This window comes from Temnothorax nylanderi, unplaced genomic scaffold (assembly GCF_030848795.1).
Source record: "Temnothorax nylanderi isolate EJ_2023f unplaced genomic scaffold, tnyl_v1.0 TNYL_tig0101_pilon, whole genome shotgun sequence".
Classification (NCBI taxonomy): Eukaryota; Metazoa; Arthropoda; class Insecta; order Hymenoptera; family Formicidae; genus Temnothorax; species Temnothorax nylanderi.
The window spans coordinates 406388-434087 of NW_027249163.1; the positions used below are offsets into that span (position 1 = coordinate 406388).

At 37.1% G+C, this 27700-nt stretch overlaps 2 protein-coding genes across 6 annotated transcripts in view; both read right to left on the bottom strand.

Annotated features, from left to right (window-relative positions):
* The window catches only part of Alpha-catr (alpha-catenin related), a 70726-nt gene extending 61458 nt beyond the window's left edge, over positions 1-9268 (bottom strand). The window contains exon 1 of the mRNA XM_071711807.1: positions 8520-9268. Within this exon, the coding sequence (XP_071567908.1) occupies positions 8520-8606 (87 nt within the window). The 5' untranslated portion in view covers positions 8607-9268. The remainder of the gene's footprint in view (positions 1-8519) is intronic.
* A 102-nt stretch (positions 9269-9370) lies between these two features.
* On the bottom strand, positions 9371-27413 carry LOC139775637 (myosin-IIIb). Of its 5 annotated transcripts, XM_071711806.1 has the most exons (17): positions 18371-18885; positions 17752-18086; positions 17116-17397; positions 16305-16889; positions 15732-16123; positions 15327-15655; positions 14620-15126; positions 14073-14356; positions 13718-13992; positions 13257-13624; positions 13063-13173; positions 12722-12978; positions 12340-12548; positions 12131-12211; positions 11571-11735; positions 11235-11256; positions 10906-11048 (listed from the first exon to the last, which is right to left on the bottom strand). In XM_071711806.1, the coding sequence occupies exons 1-17, from the start codon at positions 18384-18386 to the stop codon at positions 11037-11039; spliced, it is 4230 nt and encodes a 1409-aa protein (XP_071567907.1). In that variant the 5' UTR covers positions 18387-18885; the 3' UTR covers positions 10906-11036. The 5 variants fall into 5 exon arrangements, with proteins under 5 accessions (XP_071567903.1, XP_071567902.1, XP_071567905.1 ...); XM_071711802.1 differs by lacking the exons at positions 11235-11256; positions 18371-18885 and adding an exon at positions 27110-27413 and having other exon boundaries at positions 9371-11048; XM_071711801.1 differs by lacking the exon at positions 11235-11256 and having other exon boundaries at positions 9371-11048.
* Between the last annotated feature and the right edge of the window lie 287 nt (positions 27414-27700).

Sequence of the window (27700 nt, forward strand, 5' to 3'; positions counted from 1 at the left end):
TCGTCTCAGGACGGCGCGCAACGTTTGGCATATTATATCATATCGGATCGGCGCGACGTCGAGGCCTGAATACCAAATGGGCAAATGGCGCGCTTCCACAATACACCAGAGACGAAACCAACCGACATAACTGCGCGGATAAAAGCTATCGGAAAAACGTGCGGGAGGCCTCGCCTCGCCTCGTCTCACTTTCTTTGTCGACACGACCCACTTTGAGCCGAGTCCGGCATTTTTCTTGTTTGACATTTGCGATCGGTGCATCATTCGCGGGAGACTTTGTTGCGTTCATCGTCAAGTGCGATTCGCTTTTGTTGCATGCAGCTGATGCGCGCTGAAAGCCACGGGTCGGTGAATTGACTCTATAGGCTAAACCGCTAAACTAAACGATGACATCTCGGAGGGTTGTAGTAATGGCGGCAGTGACGGAAGTGATATTATCGATGATTTTGCGGGTGACGCGTAATATCGATCCTTCATAATCAATCAGTCAAATGATTATTATTCTATCTTTTAGAATAAATTATTTTTAGTACAGCCTATATGAACTTGTCCGTATTGTGTTACAAAATAAGCACAAATTGCGCGAAAATGTCTTAAAATTGAAATAACAAAGTATATAGTTAAATCGTTGTTTTTCTTGTCATGTACAACATATTGCTTGCTCCTTTCTTTTCGTCTCTTTTTGCAGTACGTAGCTGCACTACCCTGAAAATTCTCGCATTTTTCTCGTCAGCATTTCTCTCTTTATTTTCTGCAATTTTAATTTCATCTTGTCGCCAAAAGTAGGTCGATTCTCTTTCTGTAAGTATTATGTTTAATACCTAGAATGTTTCGCGACATCATTTTTTTATGCAATACCCTCGAGGCAGAAACGCAGTCATATTTTTAAAATTTTTTTAATTGATCACATCCATATGTGTATCTTGATCGAAGGATTGTTTTCTATAGCAATATGTCGCTATTGATCGGGAATGAACATGCTTATTTGCGTTATTTGCTTTTTCAGAAACTATTATTTCTCGTTTTAGTTAAATTAGCAATAAATATAAACTTTTTTTTTAAATTTTGTAATGTATATATAAACTTCTAAGAAATGTATAAAACTAAATAATTTCTTTTATTTAATTGTTAGGAGAAAGATTTGATGAGAAATTTAAAAGTTGAGAGGGAATTTATGTGACTCTTTTATTGTTAGCGTAAGTCAAGTATAGTTATTCACTCACTTAGGATGTGAATCTTTTACATTCTTTCTAGAAGTTTGTCTTATTGGTTATCTTGATCTTTTTCCGGATTTTAATTTACAAAAATATTAAGCGCACAATTTTTTAACAAATATCGTATTTATCTTACGTTCGCCTCGACGTCAAAGAAATACTGAAGTCAACGTGTATATAGGGTAATTTTGCGAAGAACTCGCCTCTTTTTACTCGGCCTCGTGGCCTCCAATTACCTTTAACCATCGGAGAACTGTAGTGAAACACACTACTGTACTCTATGAGCAACAAAGGAAAATGTTAAATTTTCAAGTTATGTGCTATTATTAATTAATTTGGTAAAATTCCTGTTTAGGGGAGGCACCTCCAATAACCTTGTCCTCTCTCTCTCTCTCTCTCTCTCTCTCTCTCTCTCTCTCTCTCTCTCTCTCTCTCTCTCTCTCTTCACATATATATTATAAAGATCATTTTCGGAGTAACAATCAAGATCTTAGCCGTCGCTCGTTATTTACTAAAAAGTTGTTAACGAAAAAAGTTAGTGCCATAGTGTACGATACGAATAAAAATGACATAAAAAATGAAAAAGTAGTCTTGTTTTTTTATACTTTATACAGTAATTTTTATCATACAAATAGTATTATTTAAAAAAAGATAAAGCCAAACTTTTGTAACTTTTGTAATTTGAAGTTCACTCTACATCACGCGCATCGGTGCTTGCAATGCAAAATGAGGTCTACTATTCACTATTGTACGTACAATTTCACATGGGTTACTAATTTTCCACGCGAAGCGGGATTCATTCCACACCGCCCGGTGCTTACAGGGCAACACGAGGTCTATCATTATACGGTTCCACTTGTTGGAAATCACACCGCGCTGTGTGGAGTGGACCTCGCAACGGAAAGTTGAAAACTCATGTGGAACCATGCTAAGAAATAACTTTCCTCTAAGTTTTCTTTATGGTACATAATAAAATATAAATTTAATACAGTACGAATGCAACACCTGAGTCTAAAGTATCGCATAGTTTTATATTAACGATATAATATTCAGAAATGCACACAGTGAGAAACAGGGAGTGGAAGAGAGAAAGAGATAGTATATATGAAGGAAAAGGAGAAAACAGAGAGAGAAAGAGAGAAAGAGGGAGGGGGGGAGAGGGGAGAGAGAGAATATTCCTGAAAGCTAATTATGTGAATAGAAGGTCAAAGGGCGGATCATATATTGTGCAGAGCAAGACACCAGGCGTATTAAAGGACTGTCATCCTTGCACCAATGGCAATGAATTACTACGTTTGTTAATCAATGCATCGTATATGCACTGTACGTTATACTGTTCTTTTTTATTAATATTTTTGAAAAAAAAAGTTGTAATATTTTGCATCTGTATTTGTGCCTTCGAAACTCTGTATTTCGAGGGTTTTTCGCTTTTCCTTAACTTTTTTTCTCACTGTTAGTTATATAAAAGTGAAAAAGCCTGGAATTCATGTATTAATTTTTAGCGAATTTAAACTTTGGCATCTTTTATCGACTCCTTAGATCAATATGTTTTCTTTTTATTTGCTAATGAAAACTTTTGTTCGGCATGTTAAAATTACTTTTAACGAGTTCTATTTTGCACATCAATCATCTTTCTGTATTTATTTTTTCTGTCGATAAAAATACTTTAGCGCTCATCACATATTTTTCTTCCGAATCATTTACGATCTCGTACTTCGGATTCGTGTCCGCGCTTCTATTTTTCTTCCACACGACTATAATAAAACTGTGCACAATGCGAAGATGTCGAGACCGCAATGATGCCTCTATCGAGCGGTCTCTTCGCGCTTGGAGACCAAGAAAAATCGTAGCTGAAATTTTTCGACAAAATGGCTGTCTTCCGCGTTACTTTCTGTCATTAGCTATTGGATAAATTCTCGCTAGTTATATGTCTTAAAGGTGTTTTATATACATTCTATGTACTCCCTATTTTTTATAAAGTTAAATTGCAACGGGAGATTTTTTCGCGATAAGAAGTTTTTATATTTTATATTCAATAAATCAAATGATCATAAGATTTTCAGTGTGTACTATTAGTTTATTCATGTGTAGTAAAAATCCAAAATAAAATAAAACTATAATTAATATTCAAAATGATAATTAAAACTTATGGAAATTCAAATTCAATCTTTTATAATCTATCCAATTTATAATCTATATGTACCTATATATTGTGTGTGCTTGCATTGAAAATATCATTCAGTCGAAAATATATCAGTCGAAATACCGTGATTAATATTAGATGACTGATAACCGGATAATCGGATTTTTTACGCGAGCCTTTCAGAGTTGAATAATTTCCAGTGGTATTATCGGATGGCTGACAGCGATTGATACGTGGTTAAATATCGGCCTGTCAATCCTTTACGTTCGGTCATCACTGCAAAAGACTCTAAGAAAGACTTAAATGATGCACGCCGATCAATGATGACTCATTCCATATATAGTATACGTATCATATATAAGAATCAGCGACTTCCTTATAACTCGAAGGTATCATTGATCGAATGTCTGGTCGGATACCGTCGGATAGGCCGACAGTCAATATTAGTAGAATGGCTCTCGGTGTGTTTGATCTGTCTCCAAATAAGAAATTCCATCGTCCGCGTCGTACACAACGCGTTTATTGCGTCCCCGGCGAATATCGCTCGAGAGGACGCAAGTAGTAATCGCGAATTCGAAAGAAAATTTATTTACTCATTATATATTAAAAAGAAGCTGAAGAAAAAAATTTGGGTAAAAGTGTATCATGCACGAAAGTTATATCGAAATATTCGAGTTATGAAAAAAAATTCGTTGAGTGTCGGTAACTGTCACTGCTTTCATCGCGAGTACACGTTGTTCACTTGTCCACTTTACTATTTTGACTGGAGAGGTTATTTATAACGTTAACAATGGGGCACAAGCAGTTGCACTCTCCCGCTGGCGTATCACAGTTGGATATTTTGCAAATTGTCTTGCATATTTAAAATCTTCTTCGAATAACATAGAATATAATTTAATATATTTCCCTAATCTACAGGATTTGCTAATGTCTCTTGCTATAATACTCTTATACTAAATACTTGTGGAATCACGCGTGAAATAATACAGAGAATAATTTTATCATTTCAATGATATCATGACTTAAAATGTTATACGTTTACGCAACTTATATCTAACTTAATTCGTAATTCATAAAATCTTTATAATGTCGCGAAATATTAGTTTCAAAGAATTTCTTATAGTCTTGCCTTTAATTAAATCAAGCTTAGCGAAAAAATTAGAAAAATTCGATGTCTTGCACGAAGTTTCTAAAATAAAGGGAGAAGTTAATTACAATAGTATTCGTGTAGTTGTCACTCCTCTTCTGCGTCTGCGGCTAACAGTCATTAACGTGCTCGTAAGGGTCAATTTGAGATTAGATCGAGGGTCGAAGTTAATTGAAATGTCCAAGAATGGCATTCTCGAGGAAGTCTGAGGCGATGGTTTGTCCTCTGTTCACTGTTATCATTTCAGTTGGTAATGGCTGATATATCTTCGTACATATTTAACGTGGCTAAGACATCCGTAGCAAGTAAAACAGAGTAATGGCAATTTTGTGAGAGATACAAATGCGAATGAATATAAATAAAACGAATAGAAATGGGTAATTCTGGCTGGCGTACAAAACATAGATATTTTCAGCACACTGTTGTTGCGCGTGATATTTGAAGTATGATTTAGCTCTCTTTGGGCTATAGCTAATGAAAAGTTCCTCCCTTCGAATATATGTTATTGTTGCAATGGCGAGCTAAACTACCTTATATTCCATTTTGTTACATGTATATTTGCATATATACACATGCATATTCATAATTTTTGTTTGTGAGATATAGAGACCGCTTTTATTTATCTATATTAATTATAACATTTTATTATGCAAGAACTTTATGAAATTTTTAGTATTATATATCAGTTGAGATAGTTGAGTGATTGTTAAGAAATTTAAACAAAATTGTTTCTACATTTTTTAATACAATTTTTTTTAATTTTATACATATATATGTACATAAGTTTAAAGGATAGAACCCGAATTCTATGAAATTTCATTTTGACAAGACAATGTCAACAGATTTAATCAAAAGTTCCTAAACTCCTGAATTTCCTTGATATTTTTAAACATTTTCTGATAGAGTGACAGTTTCGTTTACTAAAGTACTAAAGATCGTTTATTTCTCCATGTATCCGAGAACAATCTCCAACATGCAGAAGGCTGCGATCGAAATATGCGAGATACGCAGGTGTTCACGAAGGCAGTAGCGACGGTCAATACAAAATCCGGCGCGAGGCGAAATCGTGACGGAAGTCGCCAAGAAAGCAACTTGAAGCCCTACGAAGGCTGAAGGCTAAATAGCAGTAAGGGCGAAAAAGTAGAAGAAAGATGATAAGAAGAAACGAGAAGAAGGAAGGAGGGCGAGGGGGAGATATGCGCGGGGGCAGCTAGACGGAGCTCTAACAAGTGGCTGCAGCTCGTAACGATCGCTCTCTGTGCCATGCACCAGCCAAGCCACTCGTACTGCACGCCCTTCTAACCCGAGGGGTTTAACCAACACATACACGTATACACAAAAGACGTGTGCGCTGTGTGTATGTATGCATACTCTGCCATGCCGCCAGAAATATCGATAAACACGACACGAAGGTCGGCCACGGGCTGTGATCGGCACCCCTCTTTTATTCTCGAAATAACCTCCGTCTATTTCCTTTCCGTTCTTCTTTTTACTTCAGTCTTGCTACCGCGCATTCTCGTTTTATCGATGATAATTATCGCGTCAGACGATTCGATCGATATGTGTTTGCTAAACTATATTGACTTCTTACTATCTCTTATTCCGCCGTTCCTTCTTAACCTTTCTCTTAATAGCGATATCTTTAATGACGATTGTTAAATTAACTACAACTCGAACGAAAAGAGAAAAAGAGAATTTATTCGGATCAAGATCTGCTTGCTTGCCTCCCTGCCTGCCTGCCTACCTGTCTGCCGTTTATTTTTCTTCGTCCCAGGAGAATAACGATTTTGTTCAGTTGGATCGAGCTCTAATCAGGTTGTTTCATGCGCGCGAGACGCGCACCCAATTTCAATGGAAGCGACACTACGGCAGGAATCGGTCCGCGTAATCCCTTTTTTTAGGCACGGCTGGTTTTAACGAAAGCGTAAATTAGATTGGTCTCTGTTTCATTTGACGAAGTTAACCGCGGAATAGATTGCGGTTTTTCAAGCTCTCCAAAAGGGAAACTTCTCATTGTTACATAGATAAGTTCGTTATCGGAGTAGATATCCGAAAATATTTCGAGTTTTCCTTTCAAGCACAATTATAAAGTCTTCTCAAGAAATAAAATTTATATATTTTAAATTAATAAAGCTTCTTTTCGTTTCTTTCTCTCTCTTTCTCTCTCTGGAATATATCGTGATTATTGCGAAATTTCTATTTGATATTTGGTGATACAGTTAATTTCAGTTAAGCATGTAATTAGTGACATATAGTATATTGTCATTAATGATAATTCGCATATATTATTATTTTAATCATAATTTGCTGAATAAATGTTATCAGATATATGTGAGATAATAAAATTGTTGTCGATAGCGTGCGCGAGTCGAAATAGACGCTGTTTAATTGAATGTTGATAATTTCGACATTTGAGTCAGTTATCTATGTATATACATATATGTACAACAATTTATATATAAATTATGAATGTAAGTGTGCAATCTACTGCATGCGGTGCATTGTGCATTTATACTTGTTTTTATTGAAAATTTAAACTTCAAACCAAATAACAATTTCGACTATGTACTGAAAGTAGTACAAAACAAGTATCGATTTATATCTTGCGCATAAGTAATCGTGAATATTTCGATACGCAAAGTATTCGTATGTAAAAAGCATATATAAATTCAATCTAATTTTTCGCAAGATATTTCGAATTGTTAACTTTGCACGTTGCATATGTTCGCGTAAAATTCCTCAATTATGGCGCGGAAACCGAGCAGAGTGATTTATTTTTTGGTCACGAGCGGCGATTTAAAGGCCTTTGACCCGTGAACTGCATATCTGTGTGTATGGCTCGCGTGCGTGCATCGCGCACGTGCCGGTGATTATGCAACGAGGGTGCAGCGTAAATTCGATGTAATTCCACGAAAACGCCAGTGTCGACGTCGACAAGCGGTAAGGTAAGGTGAGCGTGCGCCACAAGAGCTGAAGTGAGCAACGCGGAAGAAAAAGAGAAGTGCAGAAACAAGTGCGAGACAGACAGACGGAGCGGAAGAGGGAGTAAAAGAGAGGGGAAGAGAGTGACAAAGATAGAGTGGACCACTGAAATATCCGTTACTCTGTATGCCGCGTGCGTTTCATGACAAATATTGGACACACGCGTAGCATCAGAGTTGTCAAATTTCGTGAAATAGTATATATCCTTACGTCCCGAATGCACTTTATAGTTTCGCGGGGCCTATTGGGGCGATTACGACGTTACGAGAAATACGAGAAACTTTATTCGAAGATAAAAATGATGAGCGAAAATTTAACTACGTCGAACACGCGGAGCAAAAGCGTGGGAATCGCGCTATTTCTAGTTTCGGAATGGCGTCAGCGGAGCGCGAGACCCATGTCACCGTCTTAAGTTGTTCTCTCGATCTCACTTTTTCAACTCGATTCACTGCTCGATCTCTCTCGCATCGCAGTGTACGCGCACCCATTTCGCCGTCTCGCGTCTCGCGTTTTTCATCTCGCGTGGCGCTGTCCTGTGCGTCTCGACCTCCCCGGCAGCGCGGCGCGGCGTTGCGCCGTATGCACATATACACGCACTCAAACATCTCATGTTCGCTGGTTCGCTCGCTCGATCCTACGCCGCGCGCATCAGCATCTCGTATAGCTTTCACACGCATGATTGGAGCAGCGAGATAGAATGATTTGGGAGTAACTCCAAAGATGGAAAAATTATCTCAATCTGTTAGTGAGCGAATACGAGAGGCGCAAAACGAGACGCGGGGGTGCCGGGTACGCGAGGCGGCCGCGGCGCACGAGAAGAACGGAGACCGAGAATGAGCGCGAGACAGATGGAGTCCGCGACGAGAGAGAAAGAAGGATGGTCTGCGAGATGGGCGAGCGAGGGGAAGGAGGAAGAGAAACAGAGAGAAAGAGAGGGATGCAGGCAGAAAGAGACAGATGGGAAAGAGACGGCGCGCCGCCGGTGCGAACGAAAACTCTGGTTGCCGCATTTTCACGCGGAAACACGTCTTACCTGTTTCACTAGTGGGAGCAGTGTCTGTTCTATGCTACGGGTCTTAATCTCTAGGGTGGCTGGGTCTACGGGGTCGGGTGTCGCCATGATTCGAACACAACTCCGTGCTCCGTAGACTCGAGCCGAGGCGAGAGGGTTCGTTGCACCCCTCCTACCCCCGCCCGCGTGCCCGGCACGACTGCAACCCTTGCCCCCGCTACCGTCGCGGATAGCCACCAGACACCCTCCTACCTACGGACCAACCAATAGTCTTCGAGCCCCGTGCCCGAGCCGGCAATGACGAGGGCGACGCGACGTCGCACGACGACGACGGCGACGCCGACGCAACTACTGCCGCCGGCGCCGGCGCCGGACGCCGCGCCGGTGCGCCGGGCGTCGCGACGCCGCAACTCCCAGCCATCTCTTGGTTCCTCGCGTAACGCTTAACGCTCTTCGCCGAAGACCGTCGTTGACGGCCGCCAGTAATACAGAGTTACAGAGTCATATAGGATATTCCTGAACACCTGAGCTTTCGGAAGGAGAAAAAAGAGAACGTATGAGTAACGTGCAAAATTAACCGATAATGCGTTAAGCGAGTATCTACGCGAGCCACATTTAGTTTAGTACATCTATAGACTGCGTTAGTTATACAATTTAAAAAAAAAGGAAAGAAAAGTAAAAATTGTGGATCGAACGGAGCAAAATTTAATCGAGACATATCCGTTGAAATAAGTTTAATCCTCCTAGAGGATGATTTATAAGAGATAGGTGCTTCTCTCTTTTTTTCTCTGGATAAATGAATTGGAAATTTACTAAACAGCTCTGCAATTATTTACTTTGGATAAATTATTTATAAGTGAATCATTAACTAATTATATAAATCTTTAATAAACTTAATTTATTCATACCTACATCGGAAAGATAATGAACACTTATGATTTAAGTAAAGCTAGATTTGACTAGTTCTAGACGTGTGCTAACTCATACATGTTTCCATAACGAGGGTAATAAATTATGTTACAAAGTTAAATGTACTCGAACGTAACATGATTCGTTCAACATTGTTCTCACATAATTACATTTTGCAACAAAGGCACATTTTACCGTCAAATTTCACATTTACAAGAGTGTTTAATCTTTGTCAATTATATTTTCAAAATTGATTATCGCAAAATATTTAGTATTTAGTATTGTCCTATTTTTATACAAATGTTACAAATAGTTATCGTGATTAGCGATATAGCCATAAAGAGAATTCAGATTTCGAAATCGTTCAGCACACGATATTGTACTTTTGCGAGAAGGAAGAATATAAGTACGGAATTGCATTTAGGTAATAGGACTCCGATAGAATATTACATGCTATGACTGCACCGCATATATTCGCTGCAGATAAAATGCACATGCTGTCATAGATTATACTTTTGCTTAATTTAATGTAATATGTCCTCAAACATGATTATCCGCTTATATAGCCTACGCATAATGTATTGCACTTCTTAACGATTGTCCTACAATAGTATCTAAGTTTTATGATAGATCAGACAGATTATTTTTTCATATAAATGGCAATGATATAGAACTTTAACTTACTTATACATATACAGCAACAGAAAAGATATACACGTTTAACTATTAAGAATTTTCAATATTTTACAACAGTTAACTGTGACTTTTGTATCAGGTATTATCCGTAAAAATAAAATCATCCATCGTCAAATTAAATCTCTTGGAAACGGATATTTCTATTAAATAATTGCTATTTATACAAAGTAACATCACTTTTTTGCATTTCCCATTTTATTTTGGGTCGGTGCCAACGGCGCTCTTCTCTTAACGTGTTTCTCCGGAACCTTGTCCTTTGGCAGTGGCACTCCGTTGGAAACGATTCCTCCTTTCCTTTTCCTTAAAGATTCCGTTGGGAGGTATTCAGTCGGTCTTAGCAATTGCCTAAAATTGTAAGGACCGTTAATGTCTTCCGTATCATACTCGGTCTTGGCAGTTTCCTGACGCTTCTCAATCACTGTCGGCCTTAAAAGTTGCCTGAGATTAGTCGTGATGTTGAAAGTATCGTTTTGCAGTTGTCCTTGATTCGTTGCTTTTCCATTCGCTAATCGGTTGATACCGTTCTTATGATCCACGTTATTCTGATTATTTTTCATAGGATAGCCGTTTTGCTTATGATTCGATCGATCTGATGTCTTTTCTGATTTATTATTTATCAAGCCGTTATTTAACTCAGTTTGTTCAGTATTCAAAATTTTTATTTGACTCTTTGCAACACCGTTATTTATTTTACAGGGAGTCTGATGATTGTTGATCGATGTGTCATTGATTGATGTGTGATACTCGTTGACGGAATTATGGTGACCGTTAACGAGATTCTGTCCATTAAAGACATTCTGCCGTTCGTTTACGTTTACGGTGTTATATCGATCGTCGATCGTGAGTCGTAGGCCAGGTGGATCGTGGATATGCGGAGAACCGGTTGCACGTTGCCCGTTCGTGTATGATTGCAGGTTCTTGCTACGCAGGTCATTAACCCTTGTACTGGAAAAAATTGATTCCTTTTTTAATTCACCCTTCGAGAAAAAGCTTAAAAGAGGACATATTTAAGACAGATTATAATTTTTGTTTCATAAATTGAGACTATAAATCACTTATGAATTACAAAACCACTAATTGTAGGAGACAGATATCTGTTACAGTAGTGGTAGAAAAAATTTAGATCTTTACCTGAAAATTTACCATAATGCCTCTGGCAACATGCGTAAGAAGATAAATGCGAGATTAGTTATTAGATATTTATTAAAATATGATATAAGTTGATTTTCTAATTAGTCATATTAAAAGTATAGCTTGATAGAAAATTTATAAATTACATTATTATAATAAGTAAAAAAAGTTTAGCAAACATAAAGTTTGCTTTATGCTTTATAAACTTTGAATGACTAAAAAAATCAATTATAACTGAATTCTATAAGTTTTAATTATCAAACTGAACGTATATGCAAGTTACTCGTAAGAACATATAAAATCTCGCGTGTTTATTCAATTATATGTAATATTTACCTGACACTTTTCTTGGAGTTCTCGTTTTCGCGTAAATCGGGTGGATGTCTCAGGGCTTTGTGCCAAATGTTTGACAGATGCTGCTCCGGTGCCACTGCGAAATCGCTCTGAGCTATACGGTCCCTCCTCTCGGCATTCACCTCCAGAATATGATCCCTTCGACTCCTATATGAGAATAATCTTGTTTTATATCAATATACGTAGATAAGATCTAACATAGCACATCAACGAACCACTGCAGTTGATTATGAGACGATTATCTTTAAACATGAGCATGTGTAAAAGAAATACTAGAATCGATGAAGTAGAAAGAAATTTGTAGAAATTCAAATTTTTATTTAATTTGAACAAAATTAACTCTACTGCGTCTTAATCTTTGCTGAAGCTTTAAAAATTGGTTTGGTAAATCTCTTTCTATAATTTCAAGTTCAGGCATGTATTTTACGACCCTCTTCCTTTCTGTAATACGTGAATAGCGGCTGGGAAATACATATATATGTAGGTATAACTAACGTCAAAATAAATTAATATAGATACAGTTGACCAATTCTACAGTGTACCTCGACGATGAGTGAAGGTCATTCTCTAGCCGTATCAACGGCAAGTCCCAGCCAACTTCGTCGTCTTCGAATTCCGTACCACTTGCGATGCGAGTGCCAAAAGCATTCGAAAATTGAGTATTTAAATTTCTGATTCGTTCGCGACATTAATTGTAAGTCAAAGCACAACGCGCCTTGATTTTTATATACCTCTATATATATATATCTACCTGCTCATTTCATCCTTCAGATCTTGATAATACTTGACACTGTCTTCTTCATGCGGCTGCGTTCCGCTGCGATACTGCAATATAGACTGCACCATGTTAAATCCTTCAGGACGAACGTAATCGAGCGGCGGTTCCTCGATATCGCTCAATCTGATACCGGGTTTGTTGCGACGGAGATTTTTATGTACCTCCTGGTTCTTCATATGTACCTATAAATAGTATAAATAGAAAGGCCGCTAATAACTTAATTAAATTAATAGTCGACAATTGTTAGTACGGTTTCTTCACATAATACTAAATAAAAAGATTAGAACTGAACTTGAGTAAAAAGAAATAAAATATTTTTTAGTATTAATTTTAGAACTAAATAATTCTTAATTACATTTTGAGAAAATTGAATTAGATCTGCTTGTCGTAGCTTAGGATGTACGGGATCCTTCGCGGCTGGTTTCTTTCTGACTAGTTTCTCTTCTTTTTTGTACCATCTTTGAACAATAAGAGCTGCATCTTCATGTTTTAGCCCTTCGCGCAACAGTGCCTTATGACCATCATATATGTTGTCATAATTGTTCAAAATCCTTTTAAAACGCTCCTCCAGCTCGTATCCAAATCGTTTACGAATAGTGTAACCTCGGAAATCTATAAAAGTTCAATTATGTACAATATTCTCGGCCGTTTCTCAATTACAGGTGGTACAACAAAAATTACAATTTTTATACGTACGACTTTGTATGACAGTCGCGGCGTCGTTCTTTTCTAAATGTTTACGTATTTGTCGTTGTTTCTCGCGATTATTTATATCCGTATTTTCTTGCGCTCTACGTTTTACTTCATCTATGAAAATATTAAAATAAATGAGGATACATAATGATGGAGTTATTTAGAAAATTTATTGCCAAAGTTTGAATAGAACTCACTCAGCATAAAATCGAGCGTTTCATTTTCGTCTTTCGCACGTTTTTGAGCCAATAATTCTTCCGTGTGTTTTCGGGACAACCATCCTCGAATATGACGCTGTAATGTGACCACTGATACAGCGAATTGCCATTTTTGCTTCTTAAATCTCATTTTCGCGAGCCATCGTCGAACACACGCTTGGACTATAATTATTTTCCTTAGTTGTTCTTCGTACAGTTTTGAGAGAAATTCGACGTGATAGTACTTCAGGAAAACTTTTGTCTTGCCTAACGCCCATCCATCCATTTTTAACCGTAATAAGAGAAGCCGACAATTATCCCGATTGGCAATTACACGTTCGTCGTAGCCAAAAGCAAGGAAGCAATATCTGTATAGTTTATAGATTTGTACAATTGATAAAAGTTAAATGAAGATATTTCGCATTTTTCCACGTTTGTAATTGTAGCCAATCTGAAAATACCTTTTCAGAAATTCGTTGAACGGTATTCTATGAGAAAATCCATTTTGTCTTATACGTATCGTTTCGAGGACACCGGTATACCTCAACTGCTTTACAACTTTGTCTTTGTCGAAAAAACGTGAACTCCTTGAGTCATTTGGTTTTATACATCGAACGAACTGAGGTGAACCGGACACCATTTTTTGTAATAGATCCATCAGAGAATACCGGAAATATGTCGCTACTGTCTGCTGAGCTCTCGATTGTGATGCTAAACCTCGACTAGAATAACGTTCCTGCGAGATATTTAAATGCCGTTAAAATCCCATTAAAAAAATGAAAAAATATATAGAATATAAATTTAATACATACATACCTTTGTGTTTTGGTTTGATTGTGATTTTCTCGAATCATTTTCTTGTAATGCCGAGTATAAATTACCGGTTTTTGTGATCGGGCATTGGAACAGGAAACGAATCATATCGTATTGCGACTGTCGTACCAGTTGAATAACTTCGGGTGGCAGAAAGTTTCTGTTCTTCTCGAGAAATCCTTCAGCTTGATAGACAACACGACCAGCAAAATGATATATCGCGAAACAGACTGCATCCGATTTTGGGCGTACGTAGAATTTTGATTTAATATTGTTGTGGAATTTCTCTGCCAAAAAATATCAAAGTAATTAACAATATATAAAAGACACGAATGTTTATGCACTACTTAAAATTGCGGTGAGTTTAAGTGAAGAATTGTACAATGATTAGCTTAATCGTTATCAAGTGAAGAAGTTTACTAAAGTTTTATTTATTATAAAAAAAAAAGTAAACTGAAATGTTTTGTGATGACAGTGATAACATGCTGAAAGAAAGCAGCGTGTGCAGTGCAAACATACATTTATAGAATAACGCATTTAGAATGCTTACCGATTAGAGATCGATTGGTCGCTCTGGGAAATCGACTCTCTTCATCGAGGAGCGCCAGGAGTCCCATGGGCTTGCTTAGTAACATATCGAGAACCGGCCTATTGTCGGAAAATTCGACGAGATCCACGGGTATCCCCTCGGCCATATATTCCTGTTGCTCCCAAGTGAAGATGTGCTGGTTGAAGTAGTACTGTATCTGCTCGTTAGCTATGTTGATGCAGAGTTGTTCGAACGAGTTTCTGGGAAAGTTCTCGAAGCCGAAGATGTCGAGCAGCCCGATTGCCAGCGGCTCGTAATTCGGTGAGCGGGTGAAGCACAGCAAACAATTGATCTGGTTGACCATCCAATCGAAGAGCCGACCATAGAGACCTTTGGCCATTGCATCACGAGCCGCACGAGCTTCGGCTACCGTATTGTTCCGCGTAATTGTCTCGCCTCTAGTCATCACTGAGTTTGATGTCAGGGCCTCTAGGAGATCGTTCTGTTCGACGCCGAGTAGTTTCGAAACTGAAAACGAAGCATTTCTATAATAACGGCACGTGATTGACTGTGATATTTTTATGGACATTTATTTATGTGCAATGTAAATACGAGTTTTATTAGTTAACTGATTATATATAATATATAAAATCATAATTGATTCTAATAATAGTCTAATAGTTACTAAACTACTGTAACAGATATAAAGTGGACAAGAAAAATCTTACCTCTACGTAATGGAATGGTATCGATGACTCTGCTTTTATTGTCGGTGTTGTCTTGTGTTGCCACTTCGGCGAATTCAATGTCACCCAAATGGAGGATAGCGGCTAAAACCCGATACACCGTGTCTACCTCGCTGTCCTGAAATCCGAGTACCTTGAAACCCATTTTGAGCTGCTGGAACTTGTCAATGTGCGTCTGCGACGTGTGACTATAATGCGTGAGATATCGATGATATCTCCGAAGCGTAGGGTCGAGATAATATTCCGAGAGGCGGTCGTCTGCCTCCAGGCCATCGTACATATAATAGAAAATGTGAAAGTTTCGTTCACCCCTGAAAAATAGCAGAATTTGTTGTTTTTAGGTTGTTAATTAATTTTGTGTGTACATATAAATCTCTGAGAACGTACTCGGCTTGAGCAATCACTCGTGATTGTTCCAACAGATATACCGAGATTCGCGCACCGGTCACTTTTCCGCCTTTTGTCATCGTTAGATCCAAGTACTTTCCGAATCTGGAGGAGTTCGCGTTGATTCCGGTCGTGGCGTTTCCGAAAGCTTCCATTATAGGATTTATTTGAAGTATTCTCTCCTCTAGGTTACGATTCGGCGCCTTGCTGAGATAGACAAGTTGTTTCAGTAGTAAATTTGCGCTTTCCGTCTTTCCGGCACCTGATTCGCCGCTGATGACTATCGCTTGGTTTTGACGTTGATGTAATAGAGCTTGATACGCGGCATCGGCAACCGCAAATATATGCGGGGGGTTATCCGATCTCGCTTGTCCCTTGTACCGTTTTTGTTCCTAAAGAATAAATCATTATGATAATTATAACGTTTTATATTTTATTTACCATTTATTGCATTAATTGTTTATTAATACAATAAATAATTCATATGTGTTGTGGAACACTCTCTCTCTCTCTCTCTCTCTCTCTCTCTAATACAACAATTTATCTAATAATTAATATAAATAAAATACTTACGATACCGGTGTATAAACCTAGATTGGTAAAAGGATTAACGGCAACCAATATATCTCCGATATATGTATATATCTGCGCTTGCTCATATCGGTGCTGCAATTGATCGACAATAGCCTCTTCCGATAGCATATCGAGAGCTGCCAGATCATCCATGTACATTTTCTCTGGTCTCGTCTTACGGTCCGTCTTCAATTTGCCATGTTTCGTAGTCACTTCCGGTTGCCGGTGAACGCGACCTTCCGCTCTCTGTCTACAAATCTCCTCTCTCAGTCGCTCTCTGATTCTCTCGACGATTGGTTCCACCTTTGTCAATAATGGATGCTCTCTCAATTCGCCGGCGAACGGCCGATGCTCCAAATCCTTCACCAAGCATTCGGCTATGAAATCTGTCAGTTCCGACGAATACATATCCGGATTCTTCAAGGAAGGGGGAGGATTTCTTGGAATTTGAAAAAGTGCTCGCATGGGATGCAATTCCGACAGGGGAGGATCACCCTCGGCTAACTCGATAGCGGTAATGCCGATCGACCAGACATCGCAGCGCGAATCGTACGAGGAGTCCAATTGTTGCTCGCAAGCTATTACCTGTTTTGCGACATGACCGAAGGATACGAGTTGTATTTCAAAATTATGTGTGTGAAATAGCTGAATATTCGAAATTATACGAGATATATCATGCACAAGATTTGTTTTCCTCAACTGACCTAAGGCAAATAGATCGCTGGAATTGCCATATCTCATTTTCGCGTCGCTTTTATTTATTATAAAATTTTTGCTCCTAAAGGCAACGAAATATCTTAGGCAAACTCACCTCTGGTGCCATCCAATATGGTGTTCCGACAGATGTGTTCTTCCTGGCGAGAGTGGCGGCCAAATGCGAGGATACGCCGAAATCGATCAATTTGACACGCGCTTCTTCCGTGAGAAGGATATTATGACCTTTCACGTCGCGATGCATACAGTGATTTCTGTGCAGAAAGATCAGAGCTTCGACAGTCTCCTTCAAGATATAAGCTATTTGGTCATCCGTTAGGCGACTGCCACGTTTTTTAAGACCCTGCACGAGATCGGTCACGGAGCCTCCAGTGCACAACTGGAACCGGAGCAATTAACTTTTTACATACCCCGATTCCGTTCATTCCTTGGAAGACCGACAAATTAATATACGTGGGAATTGCAGAAAAGCAACAAAATTGTATAAAAATTTCGAATTATTAGAAAGTATGATATTTTCTTAATTGATTCTTGCTTTCTCTTTGATGGAAGATATTTATAGAATCCAATAGAATAAATAACAGCTTTTACGAAGCATCGGTTAACTTGTTACAATTAATTATATATACAAGTAATCTTAACGACTTTACTTCTTTAATTTTTTTTTATCGGAATTAAATTCATGCGCCGTACTTATTTTCTTTTTCGTGAATTTGAAATTTAATGACGGTACCTCCATCACAAACCATAACTGATCCTCTTCCTGACCAGGCTTTGCTCGCTTTAGAAATAAACCGTAAAAGAGAGGAATATTCGGGTGTTGACTTAAATCTCTCAGCACCAAATATTCCTCTTCAATCTCCTCGATATTATCAGCGACATTCTCCATTATTTTGATGGCTACTTTGTTGCCAGTTTCTTTATCATATGCTGCGTACACTTCGCCATATGTACCCTCGCCGATCAATTCTTCCAATTGAAAACGCTCGCCTGGATCCGGTATCACATCGAAATTGACATGTTGACTGAGGCCGTGATACGCCATGTTAGTCCCGCCTCCGGTCATTTCTATAGACATAATCGATGCAAACGGTGTTAGAATCTTGTCAAATAAAATGATTACGCTAGTGCGAAGTCTACCAGACAGAATAATAGGTCCAACAGGATATTGTTTAATAATTTATTATTTATATAAATTGCTCTCGCTTTCCTCTCGCTTTCGAATGTTGAAAATTGTAACATTGAAGTTGTGATTAGTTCGAGATTCTAATTAAATGGGGCAGCAGCGTTTAGAATATCTTAATAATAATCTTGTTAACTTAATAATTAATTTCGTTACTTCGATTACTTACGCAATGACATTTCCATCTATCGTTTTTTTATGGAGCACGGGACACTTTTTGCAAAAGTTGAAGCGCATTAGAGAAAGTTTTATCTCGCAGTTACTCTCCGTGATAATAGTATAGAGTATAGTATAGCTTTTATCGAAGTAATTTTATTAATCGATTATTCTTTTATATGTTTTCCTCTTCCCTCGAAAGTTTGAAATCAATTAAAAATTTTGATACTTTATTGGACCGGAGAAGCATCAATGAACGTTGTTAGCTCCATTGGCTGCGACACACTACTGGGAACGTTCGTTTTCCAACTGGTTATCTCTTAACTCCTTAATAGTATTAGTTCAGGTATTATAGGCCTGTATCGGTTAGACCGGCGCACTTTTGCTTCGTCTCAGATATAGGTCTGCCAAGAAAGATGCGCCCCGTTTAACTTTAAGTTTCTTTCGTGACTGTACATTGAAGGACTGGTCGTGAGAATCATTAAATAGTGCATTCGTGCAGCACACAATACGAAAATCAATTCGTGCGAATGTACAGAGAAAGCTATGATATTAAAAGCATTAAATTCTATTCTGTTATGTGCACATATTTTTTCCTTGTATATTTAATCCGTGCATTAAAATTTTTTACGATTAATGAGATTTACTGTGATATATTTTGTCAATTAAAAAGCAAATATTATCTTGGTGTTTTCGATATAATACATGACAGAGATTATTTCATTTCGTGGCAATCATGAAACAAATATTATGAGGCTTAATCGTTGTATTCTTGTATATATTTTATTCCTATAATTCGCTTTGTTATCAATATCCATTTTTTTTCATAACGAGGACATGTATTTTGACCAATATTGACTTTATATTGGAAGTCCTATCCAACTGAGTGAAGCCATGTATCAAGAACAATAAGCTTAGCAGTGGCTTCAAGCAACGTTTCATTGCAAGATATTGAATGTGCGAGATGCAAGATATAAACAGTAAATATAATAATGAAAACTGTCATATAAACTATGTTCTCTTTCCCAGTTTCATTTTCTTTAGCAAGAGAGATTATTTGATAATTTATAAGCCTGATATCTCTAGATAAAGTGATAAATCGAAACTATTCAGATACTCTCTCGATTATTGTAGGAAGCGATTTTACTCGATGTTCGTTCGTGCATATCGGCGAAAGGATTTCTCTCCAAGTGTTTCGCAGCCCGCCTCCTTACTAATTTTCGATGCGTTTAATTTCACTGGGCATGCAGATTGAATTTGTAGCGTGACTGACAAGAATGTGCATTAATTGAACATAAAACATCGGATATTAAACCATCTTTCTATTGACATTCTAATCAGTAATGGTAATCACAATTGACAATGATTGCCAATAGATGATTAATGATTAACAATTGAATTAATTGAATAGTAACTAGAAACTATTTTGAATAACGAAAAATTGGGATATATAAAATTACATTTTTGAAGTGCATGTTTGAATAATATTCAAGTGTTGCTAATATACTAATAATGCAACTTACAAGGTCCTCTTATTAAAGATTTTATCATGCAAAGTTTGCACGCTGAATATGTAGGTATATAATTACTCACTGCGTGAGTAAAATGATGGGAATCGTGTCAAAAGCACATTTATTTACTTATTGTTTGCATGTGCGAGAGTCTTCGCGCATAATTATAACGATTATACTGGAACTCTATGAGATTGTTAGTAAATACCTATACCGTAACAACGGTTTTTACACGCAAAAGTTGACGTGTAAACCGCAAACACGCGTTAATTGAATTAAGATATATGTTATATTAAATGATCATTTCTACGTCGAATTAATAATAAGGCTATATCTTCTGCAACATTGATTAAGATAATTAGGAAGTTTCAATGCGTTAAATTGTATTAATCACTGAATTTCTTCGAAACGTGATAATAGCGCTCTTGTTAGTAAACAACATTTTCTTTTCTAATATTGAAAGTTTTAAAAACCATAGCCTGTCGGCTAAAATCGTAAAATAAATAATATGTAATATCGTAGACGTTAATATTTGAAGCGAAAGTAGTGAAACTCTTAGTAGTTATCTTGACGGTCAAAGAACCAATAATTATTATTCCATAAACTAAACTAAACCATTTTTAACATAACATTTTAAGAAAACGTTTTGTATAAGAAAGTTAAATAAATAACATAGAAATCAGATCGATTTATAGAACTGATCTGATTTTTTCGAAGAATGAAGAAACGATATACAAATTGAAAGTTAAAATTAATTTAATCGCGCTAGATACTTTTGTAATTTATAATGATCGGTTATATTCATGTGCGTTCTTCATGCTGCTTCTTTATCTATTTATTTCACAGATCGATGCTTTCTGCTGCGGACATTTTACTGCAATTTCTACGAAAGCATTGTCATTCAGCGATTGATTGTTGAAAGGTGCTCATCGCTGAAAATCACGAGACATTTCACCGCGAAAATGCGCGATCGCGTTTCAATCTCACGGTTCGATACCTTTGGCAAAGGTATCAATTGCTCAGCAATAGAATAGCCAATCGTATACCCTCGATCACGTGTTCGCCGAGAGTATTAGAGCGAAGAAACCCGACGCGCGACGTGAAATCGGCTTAAGGGTTCAGCTGCAGAGTAATGTCCTGCTGCTTTGGACAGTACTTGTGACTGAAAGACGCAATACGTATACGTGATGTTTAAACTACGAATGTAACGATTTCTTATGCTATCTGGACGAAAATTTGATCGATTAATTGCATGATAGAAGTTATTTTCCTCATTGTACATATCGTATTAAAATCGGCATATTTTAGCGAGAAAAAGAGAGAGAGAGAGAGAATATATGTATAGGATATATATTCTTAAATTCTTTTTTGAAAACATAAAAGTGATAAAATTTATGTCATTGTACGGTGACAAAATTATTCTTATAAGCAGACAAGTCTTTTCACATTGCAATAATTTAACGTGGAATGGATAATAAAGTCTTTTATTATCGCGTTTCAGCAGTTAACAGGGTAATTATTGTATTTCTGGGAGGCTCTGCGCAAACAATGCTCGCTCGCGTTTGTCCACGATGAAATAATTACTCGAAAGCAAAGAGTGTCGCGCGGACGACTTCCCATTTTCACCTTACGACTTTTATGTAGCCATTAATTTCTGTTCCAACTTTTTACTCTACAAATTATCTATCGTGTGTTTCAGATCGTTGGGCTGACAAAGGAATACCGATCCATTATGATGTCTTCGGTGAGGAATTACGATTCGGTCGTCGGACACAACTTTGGTAAGAATTTGATGTTATCTTAAATTCAAGAATGTTCTGATAACGTATCGCGTGAATTAATTCAATAAATTAATAGATTCGATAAGAAGCATAAAAGCAAAATGTCGGGTATATTTCAAAGGTTAAGTATTTGTAGTTCCGCTTTCGTGATTCGCATTAATACCTTGCCAATAAATCGTTCGGCTGATAGCGTACCATCGGAGAAAAGGAAAAAACACAAGAGAAAAAGGAAGAGAACGCGAGAAGCGAATTTTTACTCACGGCGTAATTTCTCCGGTTTGCTTTTAGCGCGGTCGTATGTCAAACTGTTCGGTACGTAAAAAGATGGGAGCTTTTCCCGATTGTATATATGTTGCCAGCCGCGGTTCCGCTGGTTTAATCTTTTCAGCGTGACGACGTAACGGTACAGTGCGTGCCATCAATGACTATGCTGCGTCAACCGACACTCCTGCGTAACGTCGCATACGGGACTGCGCAATGTCGCCAAACTCGTGCTCGATATCATATGTTAATCACACTGAATAAAATGAGACTAAATTATACAAATCGCGAACAATACAGTGTGATGCACTCGCGAAATATGTTTCGGTATTCGCGCGTTTCGAATCTCTTTACCTTGGAGAAGAACAGAATCAGACTTTAGTCAATCCACTACGGGATTCATTTGCGCTACATACAAAAATACATATTTAATAAATATCAAACTATAAATATATTATATATTATACTGAGATGAGAGTATGTAAAAGATAAGCTGACAGTATAATCGCGAAAAAGTTCCCGAATAAGAAGACTTTCATCTTTCGACAATAAGTTCTCGTTGTGAGATGAGGAATTTGATCGTAATTCGATCGTAAATTGCTGCAGTTTCTAAAAACAATCTCATTTGATTTACTTGTAATAGCATTTTATTGCTCTTGTACTTAATTTGAATTGTTTTCAATAATTCTTGAACGATATTATATGTCTCTCTGCTATTCTCACAATCAGTTAAATGACAAAAATGTATTGGATTAAATTTTTGACATCGTTTTTTATTCAGAATATTAGACTAAAGAATCGAAATTCTGTTTGCTTCTATAGAAATTAGATCGCCTAGAATATCTTATAGTACATATTCAACGAGCCATTGCCGGGAAAATCTTTTAAAGGAGGTGAATGGCAAGATAGATGAGCGCAGTTTCTTTTAACGATCGAAATTTTCAAACGAACCACGAAGCGTCGCTCTATTAACTATGCATTCGTCATCCTTGAAACCTTTGGTCAAGAAAATCGAATTGTGAGCAGAGGAGTTTGCGCGACTTGCGACGAAATGTTTTGCGCTATAAAAGAGTTGTGTAACAGAGTATATAGCGAACCGTGGAAGTAATTGCCGCCTTTTCTATGAGCCAAAACACAGTACGTGTAATCCAGCCTCTTTGTATGTAAATGAAGTAGCAGTATTTGCGACACAAAGCTGCGCTGCCTACCTATAGAGCTGTTGCTTGAAGGAAAACGTACGCGTAACATCAAGATACGAGTATACACGAAAGTATAATCGACATTTAACTGCTTCGCTGAACGATGCGATCATTATACGGACAATGAAAGAAAGGATAGGAGAACGTACTTTTAAGCTTGTAGGCATTGTCATCTTATAATATTGTTATTTGTCAGCCACCTTCGCACTTTGATTACATATGAGAGAGGAAGCAAGACGTATATTTTATTTCGTTTTGCCATACGACGTGACGTGAGAAATTTTTTATAAAGATATAATGCCAGTGAAACACATATATGTTTCATATTTAGTAATGTGTGAAATAAACATGGGAAAAAATTCGCGAAAGAGAGTTAAGAATTGATTTTCAGAGTTTACGATCTCGCTGGGAGCTTGTACTTGATGCTCTTTGTTTCATAAAAATAAGTTTTATAAGGAAGGAATTGCGATACATTCGTATATATAAGGCTCAACTTCTGCAGTCTTTCGCAATCATAAATCCCAGTTAGCATTGTCGCTTCGAAAACGGAACCATTTGAATCATGGAATGGTACACTAAAAAGTGACTCTCACTTGACATACAATAGACTTGAAACGGTTATAAGTCAAGTCAGGACGGACAAAGAAGGATATTTCCATGTCGGGGAAAACTGCGAAGAGGGCAAGAAGAGTGAGGGAGTAATTAGTTTTAGAAGAAAGTTAAACGATATCCGCGGAGGAGGCAGAGGTAGCAATCATCAAGAATATTCAGAGCCGAACGGCCATGTCATAGATTATTGACTTCAGTTTCTTTTCTTCGTGCTTTACATCTTTCTCTTATCGTTTATTAAAATGTGTGTTAATACTTTTCAAAACTAAAAAAAATTCCTGGTTTGCCGATCCTTGAGTTGCCGATACTTTTATTTAGAAATTTATTTATCTTGAATTTTTCTATTTTCTAATGACATTTTACGTAACGTTAAATTCGCAATTATGAAATTATTTTGCAAACATTGATGAGATCTCGGCAGCGAAATCAATCTTGTCGAGGAAATGGAAATGCACTTCCCGAGTGCAACGGTGCGCGAGAAAAAAGTCATGTAACAGTATCCGCTGTTACATTGTACCGTACTGAATACTATTATTTTTACGATGCGTTTGTGCTCCTCCTTTCATAACGCATGTAGAGAAAGTAACGAAAAATCTTATGTGGAAGTTTGCATGCAGTCGAACAAATACGCAAACAACATTAAGATAAAAAGCGTAAAACGATTTACGAAAGAAAGAAAAAATCCAATGACAAAGATGAAGAAAATGAGTCAAGAGCACAACTGATTGTGAGAATAGTTACTTCTCGCATGATTGTATGGCGAAATCATTTCCTACTGCTAAAACAGTCGGATTGTTTTCTTTTCATACTTCCTTTGACGCAATCATTTCCTTACAATTGCAATGAGAACGCGTTTCATAAATCTCCTTCCTAACCTTTGTGACGCGTTTTGCATCAGAAAAACATACGTCTACCATGTATAGCATTACATTTAGATTTGGAATAAACTATTACATCAGGCACATACCTAAATAGAAAATATCATCAAGATATAATGCAAAGTTTGATTAATTTTCTTCCAAAAGTATTTTTAAACTTAATCGATATTAAGTATGTAGTTTTATCATACTTATATCGTTTTTATTAATTTCATTTTTACTATGATCGTAAGATCACTATAATTATGAATAAAGAAAAATAATGGGACATACTTAATTTTTCTCTGAATATTAAATTATCTTTATCTATCTGAGAACACGGGAAAGCAATAATTATATATAAATTCTGTGTACATGGTGATAATTATGGATTTAGACGTACTACGACGAGGATATTGCTTCCTCGAAAGTTGCTCACATAACTCGTATGTAACAGATATTTGATTAGCCGTGTTACCGGCGCTACGTGCGGATGTGTTTGGTAAAGTACGCTTCGCTCGGTTCATTTAATTATCTACCTATATGTACCCTATAATCTTGATTATGCGTGCGGATACGCGACACTTATGAAAGTAGGAAAATTTTGTTCACATTGTGTAATTAAAGATATATTGATCGAGAAATATCATTAAAACTGAACACGATTAAAACGGAGCGTTTTATGCGTGTGTGTAAGAAAACTAACGCAGGTACAAGAATTCTAGATAGATAGGAAGACGACCTTGAAGAATCACGTAATAGATGCGAATGATGGTAGCGTAGACTGATGAGCAGACGAACAGAGCGAACATATATGTTTTGCTCTCGGGTGTGACGGAAGATATCCTCTCTCATGATTTACGAACTCGCGTGACCACTGTTCATATAACTGGTTTTCATCGATTATTACCACCTTCGTACTACATGTGGATATATTGATGTTACTGTATACGGCAAGTTGCCGAGAAAGTTTTCGAGCGTTGCGATGCCCTTCGCCGTGAGCAATCTTACGTTCCAAAAAGTTGTCCATGACTTTCCTTACGCGTCGAATTCAAGGTGCAGTGTTCAGCATACATCTCGCTTAAGGGGACACGTGATTTCTCCAAATTTGCAATCCACACGTCGTAAAATGAATAGAAATTCGGTTTGCAAGAAATAAATGTCCAAGTGTTCTTATAATATGATTTTTTAGATCGTTGTCTTATCAGTGTTAAAATAAACTTTTGTGATTCATTGTTATTAGTCATTACTAACGAAAACAGTGTTATAATACCTCGATAAGAATTCCTGATAAAAGAGTCTGAATCGATAATTCCTTCTTCATTATCTAATATAACGTTAAGCCGCGTTTCTCGTGACTGATAATTCTCTTTTTCTCCCGACTGCTGCCAACCTTCGGTTGTTATTGAGATATATTTTCAATATCCATATAACAATGGACTTGGCAATGCATAAGGTTTTTTGCATTAATATTTTTCTAGCACTAGAAATATGTTTTTATATTATTTAATTGAATATAATTTATAATTGCTATATTATAAAACTTGTGATATAAAGTAGAGCAGTAGTATATAGAATATAATGTTCTCATGTATAATTCAATAGTAATTGTGCATAGTATGTGAATAATTAGTTGCGATATAATTAGTACTATTGAAAATAGATGGCGTACGCACTGCTACAAAATAATTAATTGAATAATCTGATTATTTAACTTGATAATCAGTTACTATACGATACGCATTACGCTAGGTTGTTTATGTATTGCTGAGAATTAAGATGTAATATTTAGCTTCAATCTTTACACTGTTTTTATCTTTATACGAAACGCTATTTACAAAAACAATAAGCTTGTAATTTAAACGAATATATACCTACTTACAATATGATATATAAATATATATAGAGTTATCTCACGCAACTTGTGATTTTAATTTCAATGAGAAACTTTCGGATAAACTTTCTGATCAACTTGGAATTGATTTTTTAAAGCGAAGATATTGACGGAGAGCATTACTCATCGAAACTTCTTAATTTTATAGCTCGCAAAAGTCCCTTCTTTTTCAATCGCTTATAACTCAGAAGTTATCAACATACTTCGTACACATAACACGTGTACACGCGCTTCTACATCTATGAACTGTTTTTACACACATTTATACACATGAAATAGTTATTGAGATTATAATTGATAGTAACAAATATTGTTCTGACGATTATCACGTGATTTTCATTATTATCATCAGTCTTATGACAAGTTTGTTAATACCACTATAAAATAATTTATGCACAAATACATCCCAAATTTTTTTAATAATCACTGACGTTGCAGAGTAATTTGTACATTATATTAGATCAATTTGTATAATATATACTACATATTATTATATCACTGTACATCACTAATAAGAATTATTCACATATTTATTACCTGAGTTAATATTGCACGTTGCATGACTTTCTAACTAACGTAGTATATTTAAACTATAAGAAAAATACACAATATCCTCTGAATTGTGGTTGACATTACTCACGTATTCCGGTGACACAATCTTTAATTGTAAGTAGAAAAAGATAGAGCTCTTCAGTCAGTTGCGATGAGAACACGAAAAATAAATGATGCACACGCGAGAAATTGTCGCAACGCAATAATGGTCGACGGACCAAGTTGTAAATTCACTCGCGTGTCAAGTATATATAATAGAGACAGTCGCGTTGGGGAATCGTCGAGTTCACCACGGTACTTCGCGGCTACCGACTGCTTGACTAGCTGTTTGTAAAATGCTGTGGAACAGTATCAACTGGCGAAGAGCGCGGCTGCACGAGTGCCGCGTGGTGCCGCGCGTCTTCAACGTGACGCCGCGCCGCGCCGGTCGTATTCGAAGGAAACCGCGTTGGCAACCCCTCTCCATTCCGCTCCATCGTAGGTCTTCGTCCGCTTCGCGTTTCTTCTCTCTTCCGGGAGTAGTTGGGTCATTTCTCATCGCAATCCTTTTCGCAGCCAACAATCGCCACGCGTCAAGCCCCGATCGAATCGATTCGCTGAAATCGTCTTTGGAATTCATTGCTTCTTCACAGTAGATTTATCCTTAATATTTTATCAAATTCGTCACTGTTGAAAATTT